Below are 25,672 nucleotides of genomic sequence, written 5' to 3' on the forward strand. Positions count from 1 at the left end.
TGTGCATAGCACTTAGAGAACATCTCTGCTGAAGCAGGTGTATTGTCTATGTTCACTAGAAGCAATGGGAACCCAGACACCATCCTTGAGCTGTAATATTCATCCTGTCACTATGAGGTTGATGGTCTGCCAGAGTGGACACATCACCCAGCTTCTGGAGTTGGTACCTCCTCTTCCCTAGAATGCCCTGTGGATGCTCCCGGGCAGACTGACCTCAGAGTACTGTCCAGGCTGACTGCCCAGATTTCCAGGCTTCCTTGCCTTCCCTATCCTTCCCTTCCATCTCCCATGCTAGGAAAACTCTGGAAACCTTACAGGTCTCCCCAGTAGGAGCCCCAGAGCCTCCTCAGCACCAGATATGCAGATTCACAGACTCCAGATGGACACCCTAGGAGGCAGAGGTAGGCTGACCCCAGAGTTTCTGGGTGGTCACTGCACTCTTAGACCCAAAGCATGTGGTCTTTGTCTGGTGTGCTGGTGCAGTTTGGTTTGGTTTGCCCTCCTCACTGAATTAGGGCATGGTAACAGGTCCATTTCCTAGAATAATGGAGTTTTCACCTTGGCTGTTGAGGCTGGGACAAAGAATGTTAGAGGGGGAGAGCCTATTGCAGCTAAACACTGCAGAGACGTCACAAGACTACAGGCTGGCCTTAGGGCAGTGCCTGAGAGCTGGGGCAGGGGCTCTGTGTGGGTAACATGTTCTTTCCAGAACTTTGATGGGGCACCTAGGAAGAGACGGGACTCCTCCAGGGCTCAGGGCCTAGGGGACAGCTGAGAATGATGGGTGGGGTGGGCAGAGAAGCCAGTCTTCCTAGGAAGCAGTTGATGAAGGGAAGGAGGGTGCAGAAAGAGAGAAGCAAGGATTTTCACATGCCTACGCCTGGCAGCCTGGCATGGGGGAGGTAGCTGGCAATATTTACTCAATGAACAGAGGCACAAGTGGCCAAAGCTGAATGCACACTTGTGAGGGAGATGGCTGGCCTTGATGAGATGAAGGGCTCCTGCAGAGAGGCAAGAGGGCATGTGCGAGCAGTGTGTGTGTGTGTGTGTGTGTGTGTGTGTGTGTGTGTGTGTGTGTTCTTACATATTGAGACCAGAGGTCAACCCCAGATCCCATTTTCCTTTTGAAACAGGGTCCTTCAATGGCTTTTGAAACAGGGTCCTTCAATGGCCTGGAACTCACAGGTCCACCTATCTCCACTTCCTCAGCACTGCCTGTGACACCACCACCACCACCACCACCACACCCAGCATTTTTATGCAGGTTCTGGGGCTCGAACTGGAGTCTTCATGCCTGTGCAGCAAGTACTTTACCAACCACACACTGGCTATGCTCTGTGCTGTCCCTCCAGCCTCATCCCTCTGAGGAGTTCTGAGATGTACCCATCAGTCTCCCTCTTCCGGGGTGGTTTGAATACGGTCTTAGTCTGGGGCAGCAGGGAGGAAAGCCTGGCTATTCTTAAAGTCCTGATGATGCAAGAGGAGACTGGACTGCGGGTGGCGTGACCTACAGACCTTGTTGCCCTGGCTACAGAGCGTGCCCTGTCCTACAAATGCAGGTATGGGTATATGGGGTGTGTGCTATTTGCAGCCTTCTGAATGACTTTCCTACCCCTCCTCCACTGCCCGTCCCTCTCCCGGTGAATTAACGGGCTCTCCTGAAATCATAAATAATTAGTGAGCCCGTCCCTGGTGCCACTTAACAGTTTATGTTTTCAAAGCACTTTCTGCCCATTAACCAAGGAATTCTTGATCTACCTCCTGGAGAAAAAGAATGAGGACCAGAGGGAGCCCAGGGAGCTCTTGAGAATCATCTCTTCCATTGCCCTGCATCAGGGATCTAGTAAAACCTGATGGAACCTAACCAGTGAACAGCCCTATTTGGGAATGCATTAGGGTCTCACTGTCCCCTCAAAATCAAGCAGAACAGAGAAGATAGGGCCAGCCAAATTGCTCTTGTAGTAGTTACCAGCAGTGGATCAGCACAGGAGGGCCCTAGGGGTGGACCAGGAAGAGACCAGAAGGGTACAGCTTGGGGGCTTAACACCATTTGAGGAAAGACTGGCAAGCAGTGATCAGACCTCCTTACCTGCAAGTAGGGAAAATAGCAGCTTTGTAAGCAAAGACCTTTCATTAGCCTGCAAATAACACCCTTCTGACACTTAGGAATGTCCCACTGAATTAGCACCCCCTACCTTGGCCAGGCCACATTTCAAATGTTGCTTCTGGCTTGGAACACAAACATCCATTGATGCCCATGTGCCCTCCCCATGGAAAGGTAAAGATCAGCATGGCTACAGATTCAGTCATTATTGCCTAAACAGACCCACTGGGGCACACCAGACAGAAATCACAAAGGGACCACCCAATTGCCTTTTTACAGTCAAAGGCTCTCAATATTCAGCAAGGAGCCACCAAAAGGCTTCGTGTGATGGAGGTAGGGCTGAGAAACCAGTGAACTGAACTAAAATTGCCCTTTGCAATCTGCAGGCTACTGAACACTCAAGAGCACAGGGGACTCAGGGCACAGGGGCAGGGAAGTTCCATGTCCCCCTCTGCACTGTCATCCATACTATGAACTACAGAAGCAATAGTGGGCCAAAGGGCATAATAGGTGGAAGTCTTCTTTTGCATGGCTGAGTAACACCCATACCAGTAACCGTCCCATAAACTCTGGACCAAATACCAAAAGCAACCAATGGAAGGCAAAGGCATGCAAGATGGAGCAGGCAAACTCTGGAGGGATTTTGTTTTCTGAAGGAGTAGTTGGTACAGTGTTTTCATAGCTTTGAACTTGAAGGCACAATGACATCAGCGCAGCCCAGAAAGTCACATTTGCAATGGGACAAAATGGCAGTAGGGAGAATGGTGTGGCCCCCTCAGAGGGAAAGACATAGATAACAATGGGCTGAAATAAGAGTCTACAAACAAACGTCTACCGCTGCAGCAACTGATGACTGGTCAAGTAGTGAAGACATGAGAAAGAATGTCTCTCCAATAAGTAGGGCTTGAGTAACTGGAAATGGCACATACACAATAAAGAACACACACACACACACACACACACACACACACACACACACACACACACACACACACACACACACCGGGTGGCCTAGAATGCACTATGTAGCCCAGGCGGACCTTGAACTCACTATGTAGCCCAGGCTGAATCTTGTTAACTTGGATTAGTAATGGATTCTTAGATAAGATGCCAATAGGAAAACAAAACAGAACAGCAAAATAGTGATGGTGTATTTGATCAAATTGAAAAACTTTTGTTTATCAAAGAGCATTATCAAGAAAACAAAAATATTTCACAGAAGAAAATATATTCATAAGGCATATATTTGACAAGGGTCTAGCGTCTAGAATATATAAAAGAACTTAAACCACAACAACAAACCCTATGTACTCTAAAAACAGAAAGGGCTGGGAGGTAGCTTGGCAGTTAAAGTGCTTGCCCTGCAAAGCAAGATAGCTGGGACTCGTGTGGCCAGCATCCATGTAAATGCCATGTGGGCATAGCAGCCTCCTTGTGATTCTAGTCTTAGAAGGTGGAAACAGGAGATCCCCAGAGCAAGCTGGCCAGAAAAACTGGCCACATGGACAAGCTCTGGATTTGGTCGAGAGACCCTGCCTCAAAGGATAAAGTGAAAAGAGCAATGGAGGGAGATTCCTAGCATCATCAATCTCAGGTTAACACACATGCACACACACACACACACACACACACACACACACACACACACACACACACACGTGCACACACATGCACCTTCACACAAAAGCATCCCACACATACAAGCACACATGCATATATCACTTACCCACACACACGGGAAAAAAAGGATTAATAGAAGTATCTCCAGATAAGACATACAAATGGCCAACTAATAATCATGGGAAAATCATTGCTCGTCAGAAAAATACAAATCCAGTTCCTTCCTGTTGACATGGAAACAGAATGGACATCATTTGGAGAGGAGGTGAGGAAGCAGCAGGAGAGAGCAGAGGACAAAGGAGGGAGTGGGGAAGGAGGGCAGATGATTTTGTAAAGTCCATAGACTAATATGAAGAAAATCAAACCCACTATGGGAGAGCACCTCACACCCGTCAGGAGTTACAGTAAAATGAAAATGGCAAGGGTTAGCATGAAGTCACGGGTGAGGAAGTAAAATAGCTCAGTAATTGGGGCCAGTGGTTAAAGCGTGCACTACTCTTTCAGAGGATCCGAGTTCAGTTCCCAGCACCCACACTGGGTGGGCTCACACCTTTCACCTCCAGCTCCAGACACTCTGGCTCCCTCTTCTGGCTTCTGTGGTCACTGCACCCACATGGAACATACACAAGATACACAAAGTGTACACAAACTTAAAAAAGTGCCTTTGAATTATTCAGTGATTGTGTGTGTGTGGGAAGGTTGTTGGTTCCTGAAACAACAACAACAACAACAACAAACAGATAAAGAACTATCATGGGATTCAGAAATCGCATTCACATATATGGCTACTCAATTGCCTGCATACACACATTTACAGCCTCACGTCGGACAAAAGCCAAAAAGGTCGTGACAAGCTGCAAAATATTCGAAGATACATTTGGCTATTCACCAAATTTGGCAAAAGACATAAATATAAAGATTCAAGAGAGCGGGTAAGATAGCTTAGAGTCAGTAGTTGCTGCACACACCTGATGACCTGAGTTGATCCCTGGAACCCACGTAAAGGTGGAAGGACAGAACAGACTCCCAAAGGCTTGCACATTCACACACATATCATACATGCACACAAACAATAAATAGAATCATATACATGTACATACATACGCATCCGATTCAGTATAGCGAGTGACCCACAATGAGGAAACATGCAAAGAAAGCCGTATCTAGACACATCACTGTCAAACTTCTGAAAACCAACGATTACGATCTGAAAAGGCAGCAAGGGAGTCTATGTCCTTCGGTGGCATATCCTGTATGTCCCCATGGTAGAACAAAGGGAGGAGGGGGGTGATACGGACACGGGACCCACCCGTGTGTCCCTGTGACTCAGCTTCCCTCACCCCTTCATCCTATGCTGTGTGGAGAATGCTACGCTCCACATTTCCAACGTCAGAAGGCTTCCCCAGTCTCATTCCAGATCAGCTACCGGCTAAAGTACTTTTCTCCCTGTTGAGCAGAGGGGTCAACTAAAGGGGAGAGAGTCCTTTCATCTCTGGGTTGCCAGAAAGTCAGCCACATGCTGGACCCTCCCCTGCACCCCACTGTGTCTGCATGCCTGTGTAGGCAGATTGCCCAGCAATGCAGCAGTCTCTCCTCCCTGGCTGACGCCTTCCTGACCTGCAGGCTGACCCTCTCGACTCTACAGACTGGAATTGTGTTCATGTGTGGGGCAAGTTTCCTCAGCTCAGGACCGGCAGGCAGTGGTGGAGGGAGCAGCCCTCAATCTTACCCCCTCCTTCTCCTTGCTGTCCTCCTCTCAGGGGGGTAGTATTTTAGTAGGAAGGAGGCTGGGAGCACTGCTACCCAAGCATAGCGATTTGCTCTGCATCCCACCTTCTACTCAAGATGGGATCTCTTGAACCCTCCCACTCAACAAGGGCTCCAGAAAGGACCATATGGAAACCTTCAGATCTAGAAAGGTCCAAGAGCAATGCTCAGGTACCTCATGCCTGTATGGGTGGGGCTTGGCTGGTCTGGGTCCCAGCGTTGTGGAACTGTATCTCCAAAGACTTGGGCTTGGATTCAAGAACCTTCACTCCCTGGCCCCATCCTTGCAGGACCCAACCTGCTACATCATCCATCCTTTTTCGGACTTACGGTCCTGTCTTCAGGACCTCTGCTCCTTTGGTGACCTCCAAGCCTCATAGACTAACCTGTATCTCTAGTTCCTAACCATGATGGATTAAACGTCTCATTTTGCTGCTTCCTCCATGGAGTGCCGTCTCTTCCAGGTTTGAAGATCGCTTCCCAGCTTAGTTTTACTTATTTAATACATATTTATATCACGCCGCCTGTGAGCCAGCACCTCTCCTAGGACCTTTTATAAAATAATCCCATCCTTATCGCTACCTCATGGAGTGCCTGCTACCTCATGATGTACAGGTAAGGAAACTAAGGTTCAGGGAGGTTAAGCTGTTTGCCGAAGGCCATTGATATAGTCTGGCTTTGGGGTTCTTCCATTACCCATGAGCTCAGTGGTCTTCAATAGCTTTGAAACTGAAGTCTGATCAGCATGCAGGTAGGGGAAGAGGGTCTCCGCCCAGGCTTTCAGAGAGTGAGAGGAGGAAGGGGAGGGAGGAGAATGAGGGCAACTGGAAAACTAAGATGGTGCCCCATCCCCACCCCCAGCCAGCTCCTTCCTCTTCCTTCCCTGATCTGCAGGGGTGGAGGTGGTGGGGGAGCACTCAGGTCTGGCTTCTACTCTATGCTGAGTCCCTGACTGCCTCAGGGCCAGCTCCCCAGAAGCCCCTAGACCTCAGTTCCCTCTGCAGTCTCTCCTCGCCTGTGGGTCCAGGCTAGCTGTTTAATGGATCTGCACCATACTGTAGGGAACTGCCCTTAAATAAATGATGGCTCCTGCAGAGCTCTCCTGGCTGGTCCCTGGAGAATTTGAGGGTTTGTTTATTTAAGGAGTGATTCTTTCTCAAGTCCTTCTTATACCACGGAAGCCCCTCCCAACCTAGCCCGGCAAACAGCCATTAACAAAACTGATGCCTCTGAGAAGCTTTTCCTTTCGGAGGGTGGGGCTCTAGAACCCAAGGCCTAGCTAATAAGCACCCCCACACCTCCATCAGCCCTCCAGCTGGGGCACCAGACAGAAAATTGGGCTTCCAAATGGATGAGTGTTAACCATGACATGTAACTTTTCCATATATTCCAGGAAGGCGGGTGGAGCTGGCCACTTGACTTTGAGGTCTCCAGGCTCCTAAAATAACCACAGCAGTCAGGCAGCTCTAGGGCTTCCGGGACTCTGATGAGAACACCTGCCACCTGGGGATCCAAAGTGGCTGCTGATCATCATGGGGGTGGGGCCCCCAGCTTCTGCATTTGGGGCAGTCCGTTGATTGCTTCTGCTGCCAGCCTGAGCATGCTCTCAGCCACTCTAGGATAGGAACCATCAGAGCCCAGTGACCTAGCATCACCTGGGGGAGGTCCAGCTGGCAAAATGAATGTTACAGAGGCACACAGCTTACAGGAAGGGGTATTATTGGGTGCCCACTACATTCCGGGTGCTCCATGTCACTGCTGGAGACAGCGGGACAATCTATCTGGCTTTGAGGGATCTTCCTAAATTCCTTAAAAGAATCAGCCCTGCTGTGAGGCTTCATACTCTCTGAGGGTTCCCTAGGGCCTGTGTGACAAAGGCTTGGTCTCCAGCGTGGCACTCCGAAAGTGTCGACAGCCTTCTAATAGTGTTTTGGTTGTTTTCTGATTGAACTTAGGCTAGAGTGGAATTCTTTGGGTCATTGAAGCGTACCTTTGAAGGGAATCCCGGGAGCCAGAGTGAGGGGTTTTGCTCTGCCACCCACCCCCATCCCTGCCACCAAGATTCACCACCTCATCACAGGTCCCCAGACAACAGGGGTTCCGTCGATCACAGACAGAAACTTCTGAAGCCAGGAGCCAAAGTCAACTTTTTCTATTAGCCATGGTCTCCAGGGTCTGTGCTAGTCAGCTGACCCAAGTTGAGCACCTGTCCCGCTTTGGACGGAGCAGAGGTGGGTGAGGTGCAGCCTCTCTGAGGTAGGCAAGCAGCAGGGCAGGGATTCCTGCTGGAGTGTGTGAAGGCTGAGAAGCCTGTGGCTTTTTGTATCTGGCCTCTTGTGAAGTGAGGAGCCAGAGGCAGAGAAGGCATCATCCAGCAGACAGGACCAGGCATGCTGGCACTGGAGTCTCAGCCCCTGGCTCTCATTCCTTGGCATCTTGTATGAAACTGGAGAGAACATGGGAAGCTTCCAAGCTTGCTCACCATTCTTCGGCCCATCTCTTAACTTAGCCGTGGGGTCTGTGATGAGAGGGGGCCCCTTGACTCAGGGAAAGGAAGAGGGTTCAGAGAAGGAGATAACAGGAAACAGGCACTTGGGTAACCGGAACTTCAGAGTATGAAACAGCTCTCTGGAGAGAAATTTCCAGGGTCCTGACCACCCCCAACTAGATAGACAAGGAGGACTTTCTGGGCAGGGGACTTGCGTGGTCAACTCTAGGCTTTTGGTCTAATGCTCCCTGATATCATTTTTAAGATCCATAACCACTTGACAGTAAGAGGTTGCATTCTCATCTTGTGCTGGGCCTTGCAGATGAGGAAGCTGGCCTGCCTCGCCATCGAGCTAGCACACAGACCATCTTCTAAAGTAGCTGTCACCGAGTGGTGACTGGGTAGCACTGAGGCTGTGGAGTGGGCTGCTGCAGGCCCATGAACCCACAGAACCAGAGCCTGGAGGCCTGGAGCTCCAAGGAAACCATCAGAGAGGCGACAGATGCAAGAAGGGGCCTTCTGCAGGGAGGGGCAGGGAAAGACGAGGGTGACAGGGAGCTCCTTGTCCTCTAGGTTGGTCTGCAGTGACAGATTAACCAGGTGGTCAAGGCGGGGTAGGGGGAATTGAGTGGGAAGCTGGGAGGAGAGCAGCTGTCTCAGGCCCTGGCCTCTCCAAGGAAACCTCCCCAAAACAAAGCCCAAGGGCAGGGTGGATGGGCACAGCTGTGCCAGCCTGTCCCCAGAGTCCTGGTGGTCTCTCAGCCAAGCCCTTTATTTCCCTTTTGGGATTGGCCAAAGGGGAAAGGACATGCCAAGTGGCTATACTCTGTCCTGGCAGTCGCAGTTGTGGGGGAGGGGATGCTCCTTTACCCCCATCTTGAACCCATGCCAGACATTCACTCCTCAGGGGCCTCGTTCCCGGGAAACAGGTGCTGGCACTGGGCACAGCTGAGGAAGGAATGTGAGCTTGTGGCAGGGCAGGGTGGGGAGAGGCTTCCTCAGTCTAGGACATTCTAGAAAGCAGTGGGCCAAGGACCTGGGGTGTCTGGACACTGGAACAGAGTAGGGAGTTTTGCCCAGGATACCTGGTCTATGGTTAGATGCTAAGAGTTTAACTCACTGGGGGTCTCTTGTGTGTGTGTGTGTGTGTGTGTGTGTGTGTGTGTGTGTGTGTGTGTGTGTGAGTGTGCATGTGTGTGTGTGTTTGTGTGTGTTTGTGTGTGTGTGTGTGTGTGTGTGTGTGTTTGTGTGTGTATATAAGTGTGGAAGTCAGAGGACAACCTCAGGAATCAATCCTTAAGTGCTGGCCAGCCATCTTGTTTATAGAGACAGGCTGTCTCCCTTGGTCTTGAACTGACCAATCAGTCCAGGCTGACTGGCCTGCAAACCTCAGAGGATACTCCTGTGTCTGCTGTAACTGGGGTTACAAGCGCACACTACCATGCCCAGGCTTTTCGCGTGGGTTCCAGAGCTGGAACTCAGGACAGAGCAAGCACTTTACCAAATGAGTCCACTCCCTGGCTCTGTTGAGGGTCGGTTCACTGGGTAGCTCTGTCTCTGTGTTTGCCTTCCAAGCTACAGCCAAGAATTCAGCTCTGGTTGGGGCACCGGCTCCAAAGAGAGCCCAGCATTGCTGCTGCATGGGTGAGAAGTGGATCTTCAGCACTGATTTGACTGGCCTGCTCTGCTCACTGGGATGGCAAAGGGCAAATCATGGGTTACCATGGGGATATGGGGGGCTCAGAGGGAAGCTGGGAAGCATGAGCAGTGTAGACAGGCTAGCCACCAGCACAGCTTACCCGCTGCATGAGCCTCTTTCTTTTCTCATTGTTTTACACCTTGGAGTCAGAATCCACCTTACAGATTGCACAGCGCCCCATTGCTTCCTCAGGGGCATGCACTAGCCTAGCATCCTGCAGTCGATGTGTCCTGAATCAAAGATGGGCCAGGGATGATGATCCAGTTGGCAATGGCACTTCTCTATGGCATGTTTCAGTGTCTCTCTCTGTCCACGTGAAGGGACTCCTAGGGTGATCTATTTTGGGGAACGCATGTGGGGATCCCCAGATTTGAAGGGCAAGAGGGGTCATCCCAAGGGCATAGACATAGGCTATGCAGGTTGGGTGAATTAGCCCTAGTAGCAGCTTCTAGAGAATCCCAGCTATGCCCAAACAGGCCAGGCATGGTGGTAGGCTGACTCCAGGACTAACCTAATGCTCCTCCCCCAAAGCCTCTGTATCAGAGGGGCTTCACTCATGTGCTTTAAACACACATTCAGCAGACAGGGAACCAGAGGTTTGGCTAATTTAGTTAGGGTAAATAACACTCTTGAGCAGCAGGGCTAGACCAAGTTACAGGCTGGCCATGGGAATGGGGCCTCTTTAAAGGTGGGTGGGAGGCAGGTAAAGCAAGGGGCCTCCTGAGCCCTCTTGCCCTTCAAATCTGGGGATCCCCACATGCGTTCCCCAAAATAGATCACCCTAGGAGTCCCTTCACGTGGACAGAGAGAGACACTGAAACATGCCATAGAGAAGTGCCATTGCCAACTGGATCATCATCCCTGGCCCATCTTGGTGGCAAATATAGACTCAGAACCTAATACTTGGGATGGCTCCTGAATCTATTCACTCTCAGGCTGGGGGACATGGGGGTAAGTCGCTAGAGCTCTCTGCCTCCATTTCTTCATTTATATAGTGGGGCTAACACATCTCTTCTCATGGAGAGAGTCTAAGCATGGAAGCCACACAAGGCGTTTGGAAAGATGCCTGGGAGCGCGGCAAACGCTGTCTATAGGGCTTCTTGTTATTACACCTTGGTTCTGGGACACCCAAAAGTGAATTGTCTGTAAGAAGTGCAGGTTCCCCTGAGCTATGATCTGGAGCTTCATGTGTCTGGGGACAAACTTTTTGGGGTAGTAGAGGGAAGGAGTCTAGGGATGTCTGGGAGGAGCTAGGGGCTTCATCAATGAATCACGGGGCTCCTAAAGTCAGAAAAGGTTGTGAGGAAAGAAGTGGCCCTCTGATCTGCAGTCTTCCCACCCCCACTTCTGCTGATGTGTCCATCCTGCATAGGGGACAGGCCGTGGTGCCCTGGGTCTGCGGTGGAACAGTGCAACCTAAGGACAGCACAAGGCAGAGGAGGAGGGTGCGCACCACTTTGTGTCTGGGAAGGGAGAAAGAGGAAGGGAGCACTGACCCAATATCCCCAAAGGCACACCCCAGTCACTACACTTCCTTCCATTAGGTTCCCCTCACTGTGTGTGTGTGTGTGTGTGTGTGTGTGTGTGTGTGTGTGTGTGTGTGTGTTGAGTGCGCGTGTGCGCGTGTCAAAAGTCCATGCACTAACCCTCCAAAGCCAGGAGCATAAGCCAGCCTTTTTCCTTTACTAACTCAATTGACTCAGGCACTCTGTCATAGCAGTAGAAATCTGACTAATGCAGACATTAAGAGCGAGGACTTTCTGAGGAAATGAAAGGACCAAGTGCCACCTCTCCCAGAGTGCAAGGCCACAGTCCAGGTGTTTGCAAGTCCAGCCCTGCAGCACAGTCCTTCTGGATCGAGGACACTGAGTCCAGTCACAGCCAGGACATCCCTGCTCTGGTCAAACTTCTACACTAGGCAATCTCAGAGTGTGGTCCCCAGACTGGGAACTTGTTAGAAATGCAGAGTTCTAGGCCCTACCTCGGACTGGCCGGTTTCAAAGCTCGGGGGACAGTGTCTGGGGGATCTGCATTTGAATACGGCCTCCAAGAGAACCCCCACTCCTGGCCACCCTCAATCCATACTAGACAGGTGGCTCCTGAGGTTGCAGAGAGAATGACACAGCTTCATCCCGCCCCCCCTCCGCCCTGTGCGCCTGCTCCAGTCTCCAGGTGCCCCAGGGCCTGGCATCATAACAGTCTGAGCTCCCTCCCCTCTCCCATCCGTCAGAGTCTAGGAGACCCAGTCTGGTCCGGTCTGGACTCAGCCCAGTGCCCCAAGGTTCTTCCCTAGAAGAGAGGGAGAGAAGCTGAACTGGGAGCTTATTCCCCACATTCAGCGCTGCACATTCCAAGTTCCTTGAGACACAATGCATTCTAACATTGCAGGCGAGGTGGCGGGCCGGGTGGTGTGTACAATAGGCCCTGTGTTCCCCCCACGCCTTCCTGCAGGCTGTTCTAGAACCAGGGCTAGAGAGGGAGGCTGAGCCATCAAAAGTACCACTATCCAATGGCTGGTCCTGTTGGCCTCTGCTCAGGCCAAGGCTGAGGATAGGGGCCTCAGCCTCTCGTTCCTCTCTTCCTGGTGTTGAACCATGTCCCTTTTACCTGATAGCTTCCAGAACTTTCTAGGTTTCTCATTTAGCACAGTTTTAGGAGAAAGACATTTAATGCTAACCCCTCCTTCCCCCCCCCCACCAGCCCTCTGCTTCTTAGGTCAGGGGGATGGGCAGTGGACGGAGTTCTCCGGCCACCTGAAGCCACAGCCTGCAGCATCCTTCTCTCAGTGGCTGCTCTCTCTTCATTACTCCAATCACATCAACCCTGACAGGCATGTATTTATTACTGTCCTGACGACAGCCATTTCTCACCCAGTGATGCGCAGACTGATAATGAGCTTGGAGCAGAGCTAATGAGGAACTCCCCCGGCCCTCCCCGGCAGCCTGGCCGGAGACTGCCCATCTGCCAACCCCCGGATGCAGGAACCACACCCAGGCAGGGAGAGAGGGCCTGAACAGAGAAGTCCTGGGTCATAATGCTGAGCAGCACTCCATGCTGCCCAGAGAGAAGAGACCACAGGGATGATGGACAGTAGGCATAAACCCTGGGCATAGACTTGTTACTTTCTGGCTTCCAAGACCTTGTGCCAGGGCAGCAAGAGACAAACAATGGTGCTGACCAGACTGGCTGCCAGGTGGGAGCCTGGGAGGCTGGACTGACATTCCCGGGGTCTGGTTCCCAAAGCACAGAATGTCTAGTGAAGTCAGGAGGAGATCAGGCTGGGAAGATAGCTCAGGCAGTCAAGTACATGCCTGGCAAGTATGAGGACCTGAGTTTGATCCCTAGAAGCCCATATGGAAAAGCTGGGCACAGTGGCACACACTTGTAATCTCAACGCTGAGGAAGCAGAGATGGGTGGATCTTCTGGGCTCCCTGGTCAGCCAGCCTAGCTAAATGGGTGAGGCCCAGGTCTGTGAACAGCCCCATCTCAAAACACAAGACGGACAGCTCCTGAGCAATATCACCTAAGGTTGATGTCTGCCTTCTACATGCATGCAAACATATTTGCACATGCACCCATGTGAGCATGCATGTGTATACATGTGAACCATACGAATACGCATGCACATACAACCATATGAACATGCATGCACACATATGTGCAAACACACCCATATGAGCATGAATACACACATGTGCACATACACTGTACAAACATGCATGCATACACACACATATACACACACACGTACACATACATACACACATACATGCATACATACACACACATACATACATACACACACATACACACACATACATACACACACATACACACACATACATATGCACACACATACACACATATATACACACACACATATGAACATGCATGCACACACACATATGCACACACATACATACACGTACACATACATACACACATACACACACACATTGAACATGCATGCACACATATGAACATGCATGCACACACACATACATACACACATATACACACACATACATATGCACACACATACACACACGTACACAAACACACATATATACACACACACATATGAACATGCATGCACACACACACACACACACACACACACACACACACACACACGCGCGCACACACACACGCATGGCAGAATCATGTTAAAAGCACTTAGCTAGTGCTGGCTGTCCAAGCAGAGCTCAGTGCCCAGAGCTGCCACAGAGAAGAAAGTACACTGAAGACAGTGCTCTGCTAGAAGATGGTCTTTTCTAGAAGATAAATTCAAACATGCCGTGGAGAAGTTACATATCGGGCTGTTATCAACTACGCAGGTCTTAGGGTGAGTATTTTTACTACATCTTTTCATAAAACCTCAAATGTAGGTGTGTAACATTCACAGACATGGCATTTGCCCTTCACCCAGACCAACAAGGAAGCTGGGCAGAAAGCAGTCACGTTGCTCACAGTGAAGTTCAGAGATGGCTGCTCACTGGCCAAGGTCACTTGGCTTAGAAGAAAGACAGTGCATGCAAGCAGCTGCTTCCAGGTCAGCACCCTGGCCTCAGTTCTTCTGGAAGATACCTATCCACCTGTCAAGGTTCATTTTCATCACCAACTTGACTGGGCTTGGATTTACATAGGAATTACCCCTCTGGGGTTCCCATGAGGATGTTTCCAGAAAGTGGAGAGGGAAGACCCATTCCATGGGATGGAGTCTTGAATTAAGTGAAAAGGAGGTGAGCACCAGTGTTCGTCCCTTTCTGTTTCCTGACTGTGAACGCAATGTGACCTGTTGCCCTGAGCTCTCGCTGCCATGAGGCCTCCACTGCAACAGACTGTACCCTCAAACTGAGCCCAAACAATTCCTTTCTTACATTTCATTCAATGAATATTTTCGTTATAGCAACGAGAAAAGTAAATGACACAACAACGTCCAGAGGTCTCTGTCCCTAAGGAGAGTCTGAAGTCCTGATTGCTTGGCTCCAAGGCTTCTACTTCTACAACAGTGCTGCTGATTGGTTGTCCAGGCTCAATCAAAATGAGGAAGGAGGGGCCAGGAGACAAGCCCCCAGTGGCCTGGAACTGACCTGCCAAAGCTGAGGAACACAGAAACACTTACCAGCTCAATGGCAGAACACCTGACAAGACGACAGCCCGATGCAATCCTCACACTGCTCACCCTCAGTGTCATTGTCATAGGCCAGGCTTGGAAGGTGGCTATCAAGGCCCCAGCTAACTGCGTGACTCAATTGCTTTAGAAGATTGCGGAAATTTTTAAATGAGAATGGCTGGAATACATATATCAGGTACCTTAGAATTTTCTGGAAGGCCGGGCAGTGGTGGTGCACGCCTTTAATCCCAGCACTTGGGAGGCAGAGGTAGGCGGATCTCTGTGAGTTCGAGACCAGCCTGGTCTACAAGAGCTAGTTCCAGGACAGCCTCCTAAGCCACAGAGAAACCCTGTCTCGAAGAAAATAAATAAATAAATAAATAAAAAGAATTTTCTGGAAGACATGGCCCAACAAATCATCTCATTTGTGCTTTTTGTTTTCCATGTGCCTCCAGAGGTCCAAGGAAGTCATGGGGAAGATACACTATACATCTTAGCAGGTATCATCTGGCTTTGAAATATTCTCTGAGTGTGCAAATGGAATTCAGATATGCTATGGAGTGGAATGCAAATTTCTACTTATTTGGAAAATAAAATAGTAGAAGGGAAAATGTTATGTGGATGGGCAGTGGATTTGGGTCATTCAGCCAGACCCACCTAGGCAGTGTTCACCCTGGTCTACCATGACAGTCATGTTAGAAGACTTAGGAACTGCTACCAATGCCCCCACGCCTTCCCAGGGTGGACTCTATAGCCACAGGGGTCAAAAAGCCCGGCCCAGAAAGAGCCAGTGAGAATCTTGGTAGTGGCCTCTGGTGTTATCAACTTGCTCTCTTCTCTCTGGTTTCTTGAACTTGCATGGCTTGCTCTTTAAAGGGTTAAGTTTATTAATTGGGAAAGTAATTGATGTCTAATACCTCCATCCTTGTTGATGAAGCGTTATTATCTAGACTCAAGGAGTTTGTAATTAAAGAGATCAGTCACACACACACACACACACACACACACACACACACCATACACATAAGATCAGTCAGCATCAACAAGGCCAAAGAGAATGGGGCAGGCGCTGGGATGAACATTCTGAGGCGCTGGGATACCCTGTCTGTAGGCCCCAAAAGGACAGGGCACCGGGTACATAGGCATCCAGAGAAGGTGGGGCACCAATATCTGGGTGTTCTGAGAGGACAGAGCATCCAGCAAGTAGGCATCCTAAGGGGATAAAGTGCCCTGTCCTTTCAGGGCACCCAGCCTGCAGGCATCCAGAAATGATGGGAACCCAGCTTGAGGGGCTAGAGCACCTAGCCTGTATGTGTCTTGAGAGTGGGAATTTTGAGGCCTGTGCTACATCTGGGTTCAATGGTGGCTTCACATGAGACTTAGGGGGACAAATGGGATCTGGGTTAGTGGAGGACACTGAGAGTCCATCCGCAAGTGAGGCTGGAAGAGATGGGTGCTCACAGGACCCTTGGTGGGGAGGGCAGCCTAGACTTGGGCTAGAGCCTGTGTACAGGTACAAAGAAGGGAGGTGTTGGATGGTGACACCTGGGGTCTCTGCACTCAGAACCTATGGCTAAGACCCTGTGGGTGTGCATGTGGGGAACTGAGGGAAGCCTGGGCTTCCTTAGAGAGAGGGGGAAGCCCTCTTAGGGTGTATGCCTTGCCCAGTCCCTGTAAAGCCGGAAAAAGCCACACAGGACACTGTTTTCAAATCCGCTTGACGTGTAGGTCGGAAGCAGTGTGGCATATAGTGCCTGAGGGCGCCATCTTGCCCAGATCAAAGGCAGTGCCCTGGGAAGCAGCTGACCTACATTCATAGTCTCTCATCCCTTCCCCTCAGTCTCTTCCCCCCTCTCCGTGTGTGTGTGTGTGTGTGTGTGTGTGTGTGTGTGTGTGTGTGTGTGTGTGTCTGTCTGTCTGTCTGTCTGTCTGTCTGTCTGTCTGTCTGCAGTACTGGGGATCAAACCCAGGGCACGACATGTGTCATCATCTCTTTCTCCCAAATCAGGTGATCTTGGCAGTTACTGAATGCTTCTGGATTGGGTGCTAACAATATTAACATCTTTTTTTTTCTTGTTTTGGTCACCCTCCTTCAAGGGTTGGACTGGAGGGCCACCCATATCAACTTGACATTTTTATGAAAGGATCTAGTGAAAACACATGCCCTGAAGTTTGCACAGCTGAGAATAACTGACTGTGTAGGCTTTCTGGGGGCACGTTTGCATTTGCAGCTAGAGACAGTGAGTATCCTAGCCTAATAATTTCCTGATGCAGAATTCAGATGCCCCTGGAGGCTTGTGAAGGACAGACAGAAGAAACAGAAGTCTTTGGGACCAGAGTACCTGCTTAGTCTTAGGCCCAAAGTTTATGTGGTTTCTCTCCTACTAAGATGAGGAAGTGGTAATATTATAACAATGCTTATTTAGAGGTGTCTGTACAGTGACTAGTGTCCTAAGAGCTTTGCCTATCTCATTAACCCCTGTCACAGCCAATGAAACAGATAGAACTGTTATTCCTACTTTATGCATAAAGAAATTTTGAGGCAATACAGTCTCTGAATTATCCAAGGTCACCCAGGCAGTAAATGGTAAGTAGGAACCCAGGGGTCCACCCATGATTGAAGCTGCCCAGCAGTGTGTGCTGTCCTAGCTGGGCCTCTGATGTTTCAAGCTGCATTGGTGGCTATAGTTTAAAAAACACATGGGGAATCTGGCTTAACTCAGAAACGTAAGCTCATGTTAGGCAGCGGCAATTGGAACACTGGAGCCCTGGGCCACACCCCTCCTGTCACCTGGATTCTAAAGCACATATTGATGGCCTCCCTGGTCTGCATCTCTAGTGTTGACCAGAGAGTTTCCCAGGATTCTGGCTCCAACAGTCCCTCAAGAGTCCCCATGTCCACCACAGCAGCTCAGTTCCCTGTGTGAGCTGCATGCCAGTAATATTTCCTTCTCCCTGGATGATCACGGCATCAAAATTTCATAGCCCCTTTGGGCCACTAATCGCTTCCTGGTTGGCATCAAACTCTAATTGCACTTCTTACCTCATTCCTTCCCCATCCCAAACCCTGTTCCATTTGGGAGATTCCTGTGGGGCTTGGTCACTGGCAAGCCAGTCAGGAGACCCGAGGGAGGCCTCTCCAACAGCTCTGTGATGCCCCGGGGCGGGGGTGGCAGGAAGGAGGAGAGAAGGCATCCTCAATTCTGCCAAGATCAAGCCTTGTGAGAATACAACAGGGGTAGAGGCCAAAGCCAAGAGGAAGAGCAAAAAGAGAGAATGGAGGGGGGTGGGGATGAGGGAGAGGAGGAGGTGGATGAGGAAGGTCAGCAGGAGGAAACCCAAAGCTGTTTTAACCTCTGCTGCCATCCTTAGACCAGTCCTGTCTCCCAACAGCTGAGCATCTTCCAGGCCAATGGCTGAGTCTCACTGAGAAGATGGTAGAAGATGCCAAGGGGCAGCCTGGGGCAATGGCAAGAAGACACACACACACACATGGATCACAGAATCCTGGGGTCATCTGATGGTTTGATGCCACAGCCAGAGCACCTGGGCAGTTAGCTCTGCTAAGTTCCTCTACTTTTCTCCCTTGACACTGGGTGAGGCCATAGTCAAGACTGGCCAATGGCTGTCAAAAGAGGGACTGATGACTTTGGATATTGACATGGCTTGTCCTGTCTCCTCTCCTCTACAGGATCCTGTGTGTTATATATAGTGCATCTATGCACAAGTAGGCATTACCCCAAACTCTTCATCCCTCCTCTCTACTCCTGCTCCCTATGAAGAGTAAAGGGCAGCTGGCGGGGACTCGGTAGGGACCCCAAGGTTAGTTAGGCTGCTAGAGCCAGCTTCTCCGGCAGGTCCAGAGCCAAGGATGGCTGGGAAAGGAATGCCAGAACTTCCTAGCAGGATCCTCCCTCAATGGAACGTGGAGATGCCACCATCAGAGGCTATAACTGTTGGGGTCAGGCTCTTAATCTGGCATGTTCTGCTGCTTGGCACAAGACGCTCTCCACAGAACAAAGCAGACCACAGACACTTTAGAAGCCACCCATCCATGCAAAACTGGAAGCTGGAGAGGTAGGCAGGGCCAGGTGGCAAGAGGAAGCATCATTCATTCACTCATTCATTCATTCATTCATTCATTCACATTTTTTGAGACCCCTGTGTACCATGCACTGACACTGAGGCTGGGAATTCAGAAAAACACAAGAGAGAAATTGATACCCGAGAGACCATGTAACATGTCAGTGCACTGGGAGGCAGGTGTGAGACAGGGCAGAGAGACAGCAGTGTCTGCTCTGAGATGCCATAAATACAGGTGTCCAGAGTATGGGGACATCAGCTAGGGTCCTGAGGAAACTAGAAGTCAGTAAGTAACTACACAAATGCTGGAGGGAGTTAGAGGTCGGCTCACAGAGACCTCTGAGAAGAACAGGTGGGTCTGTGCAGATAGATACAAGAGTGAATGCGTGGAGATGACATGTTGAGGGAGCAGAGGAGGGACTGGGCCGTTCTTGTAGCCATGTGACCAGAGCATGCAAAGCCGCTGTGGTTTATCAAAAGCATCTGCAAATTTATTTGGATAATCTTACTTCACACCTAAACCCACCACAAGGAGCTAAATGGTGCACTTCATGCCCTCCCTTCAGAGACGAGGAAGCAGGCTTAGTTCACTATCCCATTGTGATGGGTGTGGGGGCTTCAAGGAGCAGACCCAAGCTGGGAGCTCCCCCACCTCAGGAGGGCTTTGCCAGGTTCCTGGCTCAGCCATAGCCTGTTCACACTCCCCTGAGTATTCTCAGAGAAGTGCCAGTTTTCTCACTCCCTCCTGGGGTGGGGTCTTGGGAATTCCTGACACGCCCTCATCCAGCAAGGCTCCCTGGCTCTGTCTCTCCCTAGCATATGGGCAGCAGGGGCTGGTAAGCAGTATGTAACCAGGGATGTCTCGGCAACTGGCCTGTTTTCCTTTCCATTACAGGCAGTAGACCGCTCTGCTGCTGGCCCATTTGTTGCTATTGGCATCCCAAGGCCCCAAATTACAATGACTAATTCTTACCACTCAGGGAGCTCCAGGGGCCTTTAAAGCAATGTGCTGGGGATGGGGGGGCCAAAGTGGATAACCCACAGCTGCTCAGCCACCCAATGTCAATTCCAGCTCCAGCTCCCCACTCCCCAGGGGGCCGGGAGTCAGGAAATGGGCTTCCTGCCAAGCAGGGAACCCATTAAGTTCTAGGGTAACCAACAGCGTACTAGCCAACTCCTTCATCAACATGCATGAGGCAATGTCTAATAGCAGCTGGCAGAAGGTAGTGAGCCCTCCATCGCTGAGGGTATGAAAGCTGACCACTGGGCAGCTTCAGACAACTCCCCAGGTATTCTTTGAACCCCGAGGACAGGAAACAATCCCATTTCCCCTCTCCTTTAGCTTACGGCCGACTGTGTCCTAGGAAACAAGGTCAAATATGTTCCAATATGCAGTTTAACACACCATCTTAAAGCTCAGGTCCCACTTAAATGCAGGTCTGCGGTAAGGGATTGGCCTCCTTCCCAGCCCCCTTTGCCTGACAGAATGAGATTGCTGGCCCATACTCCAGCCTCCCAGTAGAGGACATGGGGGAGAGGTGGTCGATAAGTATTTGCCAAACAGTGCATGAGAGAGTTTCCCCAGCAGGTGCAGCCTGCCTGTGTGATTTGGTCTCTGGTTCTGGGGTCCCGAGTGACTCCACCCCACAAAGGAGGACTTCTGCAGCCAGCAGTAGCAAGAACCTAACTCACTTGACATACCACAATGTGAAGGGCATGTCAGACCCTCCCAGCTGACATCAAGAGGTACTCAGGGTAGAAGAGATGGGGATAGATGGGGATAGGAAAGAAGCAGGACCGTTTCCCACCCCACACTCATGCTGTGTGGAGCTTTTGACAGCTGAGCCCCAGGCAAGCATGACACTGGGCCTCCTGGTAATTAGCAAGAGGCCCTGATCAATAAGTTATTTTTTGCTGTCAGTAATTAATAATTACAGCTTAGCCACACCATGTAATTAAACTTTCATCCCATTCCCCCGTGTGCTGTTTGGCTTTTATCGTGATTAGCTCCCAGCACTAAACTTTCTCCCTTTGGGGCTCTCCAGGAGCTTTCCGGATTGGCGTTTCCAGGCCTCCATTAGGGTTTCCCCACTGTCTGGTTCATTTGGTTGCAGTGTCCTCTTGTTTCCTCCCCCCAGGTGCAATTCTTTTGAAAAAGAACCTGCTAGCATGGCTACTTTGGCAGCTCCTGCCTTCTTCCTGCTGCCTGGGCAGGCCAAGATGCCTTCTAGCAATGGTGGAACTCAAGGCATATGAAAATCCTCCAAAGCACTCGGTAAAATGCAGGCTGTCAGGCTCACCACTCACCAGATCCTGAGGAACAGTGGAAAGCTACATGTGACTAGCTCCAGGGCGCTCAGAGCATTGACGGCCACTCCAGGAAACACCAAGGTGGCCACAGAAGGAAGTTTGCAGTGCCCAGGTATGAAGGGCTTGCTGGGGCCTCTCCCTTGAATCGTTGTAACCATGTCAAGTGTGCAAAGAGGGAGATAGTGTTCCCAAGGTACAGATGAGGAAACTGAGGGAGGCTTCCAGTGGCTAAGAATCTTGCAGAAACGTCTGTGCAGCTGCCTTTACCAGATCATGAAAACCCTTGCTTCCTGGTTTGGGAGCAAATAATCTTTCTGTGCTATCATTGCATTTTGTCTGGGAAAGGAGCAGGAACCATGTAAGATCGATTTGGGAGAAATGGCCAAATGATAGTTTTCGGTACAACCAGGTAATGTAGCTTTAGTCCAGCACCTGGAAAAAGAACTAAGAAAAAAAGATCTCCATTGTATCCCTCAGTAGTGACCACTGGGCACCTGTCTCAGAGGAGGAGCAGCTGCTGCGTGTGTGTGTGTCTGTGTGCGTGCGCGTGCATGTGTGTGTGTGTGTGTGTGTGTGTGTGTGTGTGTGTGTGTGTGTGTGTGTGTGACATCTGCAGAATGTATCCTGTGGGCTCAGAGGTGGTGCTGGTGGTTTTAACTGTCCTCAAAGGACAGGGCTTCGAAGCAGATAAAATAAAATAAAATAAAATAAAATAAAATAATGACCCTGCGCCCTAATATCACCCCTAAGGCAGCAAACCTAGCATGGCCTCCAAGGTGGAGTCCAGCCATTATCTTCCCATAATCCTCTGCAGGGAGGCAAATGGAAGGAGTGGGGCAGTGCTGGCTAACATCCTCAGAGCCAGAGACCATAGTCAGAGCAGAAGAGGCCTGGGCACCCCTCCCCCCCATTAAAAGAAAACAGAAGTGAGAGAGACAGAGAAGCAGCCAGGAAAGGGCTTCTCTGACCCAGTCCGGAGGATGGAGCTCCTCTGGGAGAAGCATGGGAAAGGGAGGCCATAACTTCAGTAGACTCTGGCATCTTGGCCTCAGTGGGGTAGGCAGCTGTGGAAGTGGGTGGGACATGAAGACACTGAAAGAAGGTGCCCTGGAAACTGCATAAGGACTTGGTCCTAGACAGGAGACCTGGTGAGTTACCTGCCCCTCCCAAGTTGAGTTACACAGCTGTTGGAGTCTGCACAGAAGGTTGCACACAAGTTGCTTCCCCTTAGAAACCTTTCTCTATGGCCATGTCTAAACAAATTCTCCAGGTGCCCAGAGTGGAGTACGGTGGCCCATTCCTATCTGCCAGGGCCCCTGCCCTGGGTCCACAAAATCTCCTTAGACAAGAGGCCCCACCTTAGACAAGAGGCCCCAGCCACAAGGGGTCCTGGTAGCAGAGAGAGGCTCAGGACTCTCACCCTACATATCAGAGTCGTCTTGGGCAAGTCAGTTCATTGCAAAGGCCCTCAGTTTCCCCATCTGTTAAATGGCTACTAGAATTCGATGACCTCTGAGGTCCCTGCCTACTGCAAGGTTTTACGGTGACTATAAAAATAATAACTTTTATTGCCTTACATTTATGGAGCTCGTTAGAAAATTTCGAAGTGCTTTTACCTAAATTGCCGTGGAAAGTCTTCCGCTCAACCCTGTGAGCCACAACTGATAATTTTTATCTCTGATCTTGGCTCTGAACATTGTCTGACTTGGGACACAGTGGGGCACCTTCTTTCCTAGGCTCTGGGACCCCAGATGTGGAGAAAGGCTCTGTGGTGGTGGTGGGGGGGGGTTGCAGTGCTTCCATCCCAGTCTCTCCCAACCCGGCTCTTGGGTGGGTCTGGCTTCCCTGTGAGCCCAGAAAACCAACAGAAATCTAAGGCCAAACCAGCGAGTCTGGGGATTCAGTCTAGACTCCTTCTCCCTCTGCCCCCAGCAGGCGCCGCTCGGCCACCGCTGCCACCACCACCTGGATCCTCGAACCCCAAACGCAAAAAAGCTCCGGTGCAGCCGCCCTACCCTACCAGGACTCTCCAGGGGACCCGGGAGACTCCGCCGCCGCAGGAGGCGGGGAGAGACAACCCCATCACACCTCCTTTCAAACACACCCACTCCACACCCACTAGCCCCCTCACCGCCAGGCTGGCTACTCTGGGCAGCCCGCCATAGATCAAAGCAGCAGTGGCCCGACATCCAGCTAGCTGTGGAAGCCGGAGCCAGGGGCTGCCCGCTGGGTGTGTCTGGAGGATGGGTTAGGTCTGCCGCTGTCCCTGCCGCTCCGCTCCAGGCCCATGCCGCCAACCCGCCCCAGCTCCAGCGGCCGGGCCAGGCTGCTAGGCGCGGGCTCCCATACGTGGCCAAACAGAGTGACTGCTCTTGAGGGGAAACCAAGCGGGCACCCTGAGCCCCATTAAGGCTTCTTCCTTGCTTCTGCCTGCCCCCATCTTCTCGCCCCGGGGCACCCAGTGCTTGCCTGGCACGGCCTTGCCCTTCCTTTAGGACGCCAAGCAGGACCCAGAGCCTGGGGAGTTCAGGAAGCCAGGACATGAGATGACGCCCCCCCCATCGCGGCCAGAGGGCACCCACGAAGCGCCCCCCCATCACACCTTAGGCACTTCTCCACCTCCCCCGGCGACCTCACCATCCCCATCGAGAAAGGCCAGAAGACACTGCCCCACCCCAAAGAGAGCCCCAAAAGTCGAAAAAGGGGAGAGTGTTGAGACTCCCAGGAGAAGGCTCGGCCTGAGCTAAGCAAGGTGTCTTAGCGGGCACCCCTTTCCCGCCCACCCGAACCTGCTCCCCAGTCCCACTTGGAGAGAGTCACCCATACTGTACCTTGGGCTCCGGCCGACTGGATCCTATGCAGGGCCAGTAGAGTCCAGATCGGCAGCCTCCACATGCTGGCTATCCTGGCGGAAGGGTCTTCTAAGGTGCACCCTCCTTGCGACTTGCTTTATAATCCTGTGGGGTCCCGGTACCCCGCGCCTTCGTCCCGGGAGACTGTGAGGCAGAGTCCCCGAGTCCGGGACGCTATGCCCGGAGGGACCGCGCCAGCGACCCCAAATGCTTCTTCCTCCTTCTACGCTGGCTGCTCCGCAAGGCGAGGGGCGAGCAGAAGGAGGCCAAGTCTCCTTTCAAACTCGAGGCACCTATCCCTTAGCACCCCGACTCCGACTACTTCTAGCAGGCAGAGCGACCCCTGCGATCCGGCCTGGTTGCTGGCCGAGCTTCCGAATGAGAGGACAACTTCAGGAAACTTCCTCCCGATGGCCACGTTGCCCGCCTCCCGTCCCTCCCCGCCCCCTGGTTGGGTTCTCCCCCGCCGACGTAGTCACCGTGGTTCCAGGCGCCCTGCCCCCGGGACTGGATGCAAGCGGAGCGCAGCGGCAGGCGCGGGTGCAGGGTGTCTTTCAGAGGGGTCGCAGAGTTCGGGGGGCGCGGTTAGCATAACGGTCCGAGTCTCCCAGGAGCCGAAGTTTTCTTCCAACTTTGCAGGCGGCACCTGGCAGGGCCGAGTCACCCTTCTCAGCTCCGCGGTCCTCGAGCCCAATTAAGAGATTTCGGGGTACCTCCCCGGGGGCTTTAGTACCAAGCTCGCCCTCAGCTCTGCGACCCTCCGGCTAGCAAACTTTGCGGGTCCCGCGGCCCGACGCGCAGCCCCGTGCGCCCATGTCTGCGCCAGCTGCGGGCGGCGATGGATGCCCGGCTCGGGTACCCGGCTGGGCGGCCCGGGTTCTAGCCAGCGCCCGGGGCGCCGAGCCTCTTGCGGGCGACCCGGTGGAGGAGACCAGCAGGTCTTGTTCTCCGCCGTGCCCCGGCTGGAGCTCCCCGTCAGCCGCACGGGAAGAGCTCGGCCGGCAGCCCCAGGTTCCGGGGTTTCGGCGCCGCCTCCACCGCCCGGCGTTTTCGCCCAGCGCGGGGACCCGAGTCTCCGCGGCTGCTCCGGCGCCTCGGCCGCGCCTGCCTCTCGCCCACCTCGGGAGCCGCTGGCTCTCGGAGCCCGGAGCCCTGGGCTGCCCGGGCTCAGCGTCCTAAGAGCCGCTCTGCTGCCGAGCCTGAGAGTCTGCCTGCGCCGAGCCGGAGCTGCGGGGGCAGCGGGAGCCGGGGACGAGCGCGGCGGAGGCGGAGACGCGGAGAGGGGGGCCGAGCGCTACCCCGTGGCCGCGACTGGAGCGCAGCCTGCGCGCAGGGAGGGGGCGGCGGCGGCTCGTAGCCAGGCCCGGGAGCGAGCCCCGCAGAAACCCAATCCGTGTGCGCGGCCGCGGGCTCCCGGCATCTCCGGGACCCACCGGAGGGCAGTAGTGCAGGCGGCGAGCGTGCGGCTCTCTCTCTGGCCTGATCTTCCAGGTTCAGCTCTCCCTCCCTCCCTGGAGGGCCTCATCCAGGTCTCCCCTAGGCCTGAGTCCCCAACACCCGTCTGGACTTGACAGGGCAGGACAATTTCGGAAGGGCGTGTGTGTGTGTGTGTGTGTGTGTGTGTGTGTGTGT

At 52.2% G+C, this 25,672-nt stretch overlaps 1 protein-coding gene across 2 annotated transcripts in view; it reads right to left on the reverse strand.

Moving 5' to 3' along the window:
• The window catches only part of Sdk2 (sidekick cell adhesion molecule 2), a 277,455-nt gene extending 252,185 nt beyond the window's left edge, over positions 1-25,270 (reverse strand). Inside the window, exon 1 of one of the 2 annotated variants that reach the window (XM_027425763.2) lies at positions 24,020-25,270. In XM_027425763.2, coding sequence (XP_027281564.1) covers positions 24,020-24,083 — 64 coding nt within the window. In that variant the 5' untranslated portion in view covers positions 24,084-25,270. The remainder of the gene's footprint in view (positions 1-24,019) is intronic. The other variant, XM_027425764.2, reaches the window with a different exon arrangement.
• Positions 25,271-25,672: the final 402 nt, after the last annotated feature.

This window comes from Cricetulus griseus, chromosome 7 (genome assembly GCF_003668045.3).
Source record: "Cricetulus griseus strain 17A/GY chromosome 7, alternate assembly CriGri-PICRH-1.0, whole genome shotgun sequence".
Taxonomy (NCBI): domain Eukaryota; kingdom Metazoa; phylum Chordata; class Mammalia; order Rodentia; family Cricetidae; genus Cricetulus; species Cricetulus griseus.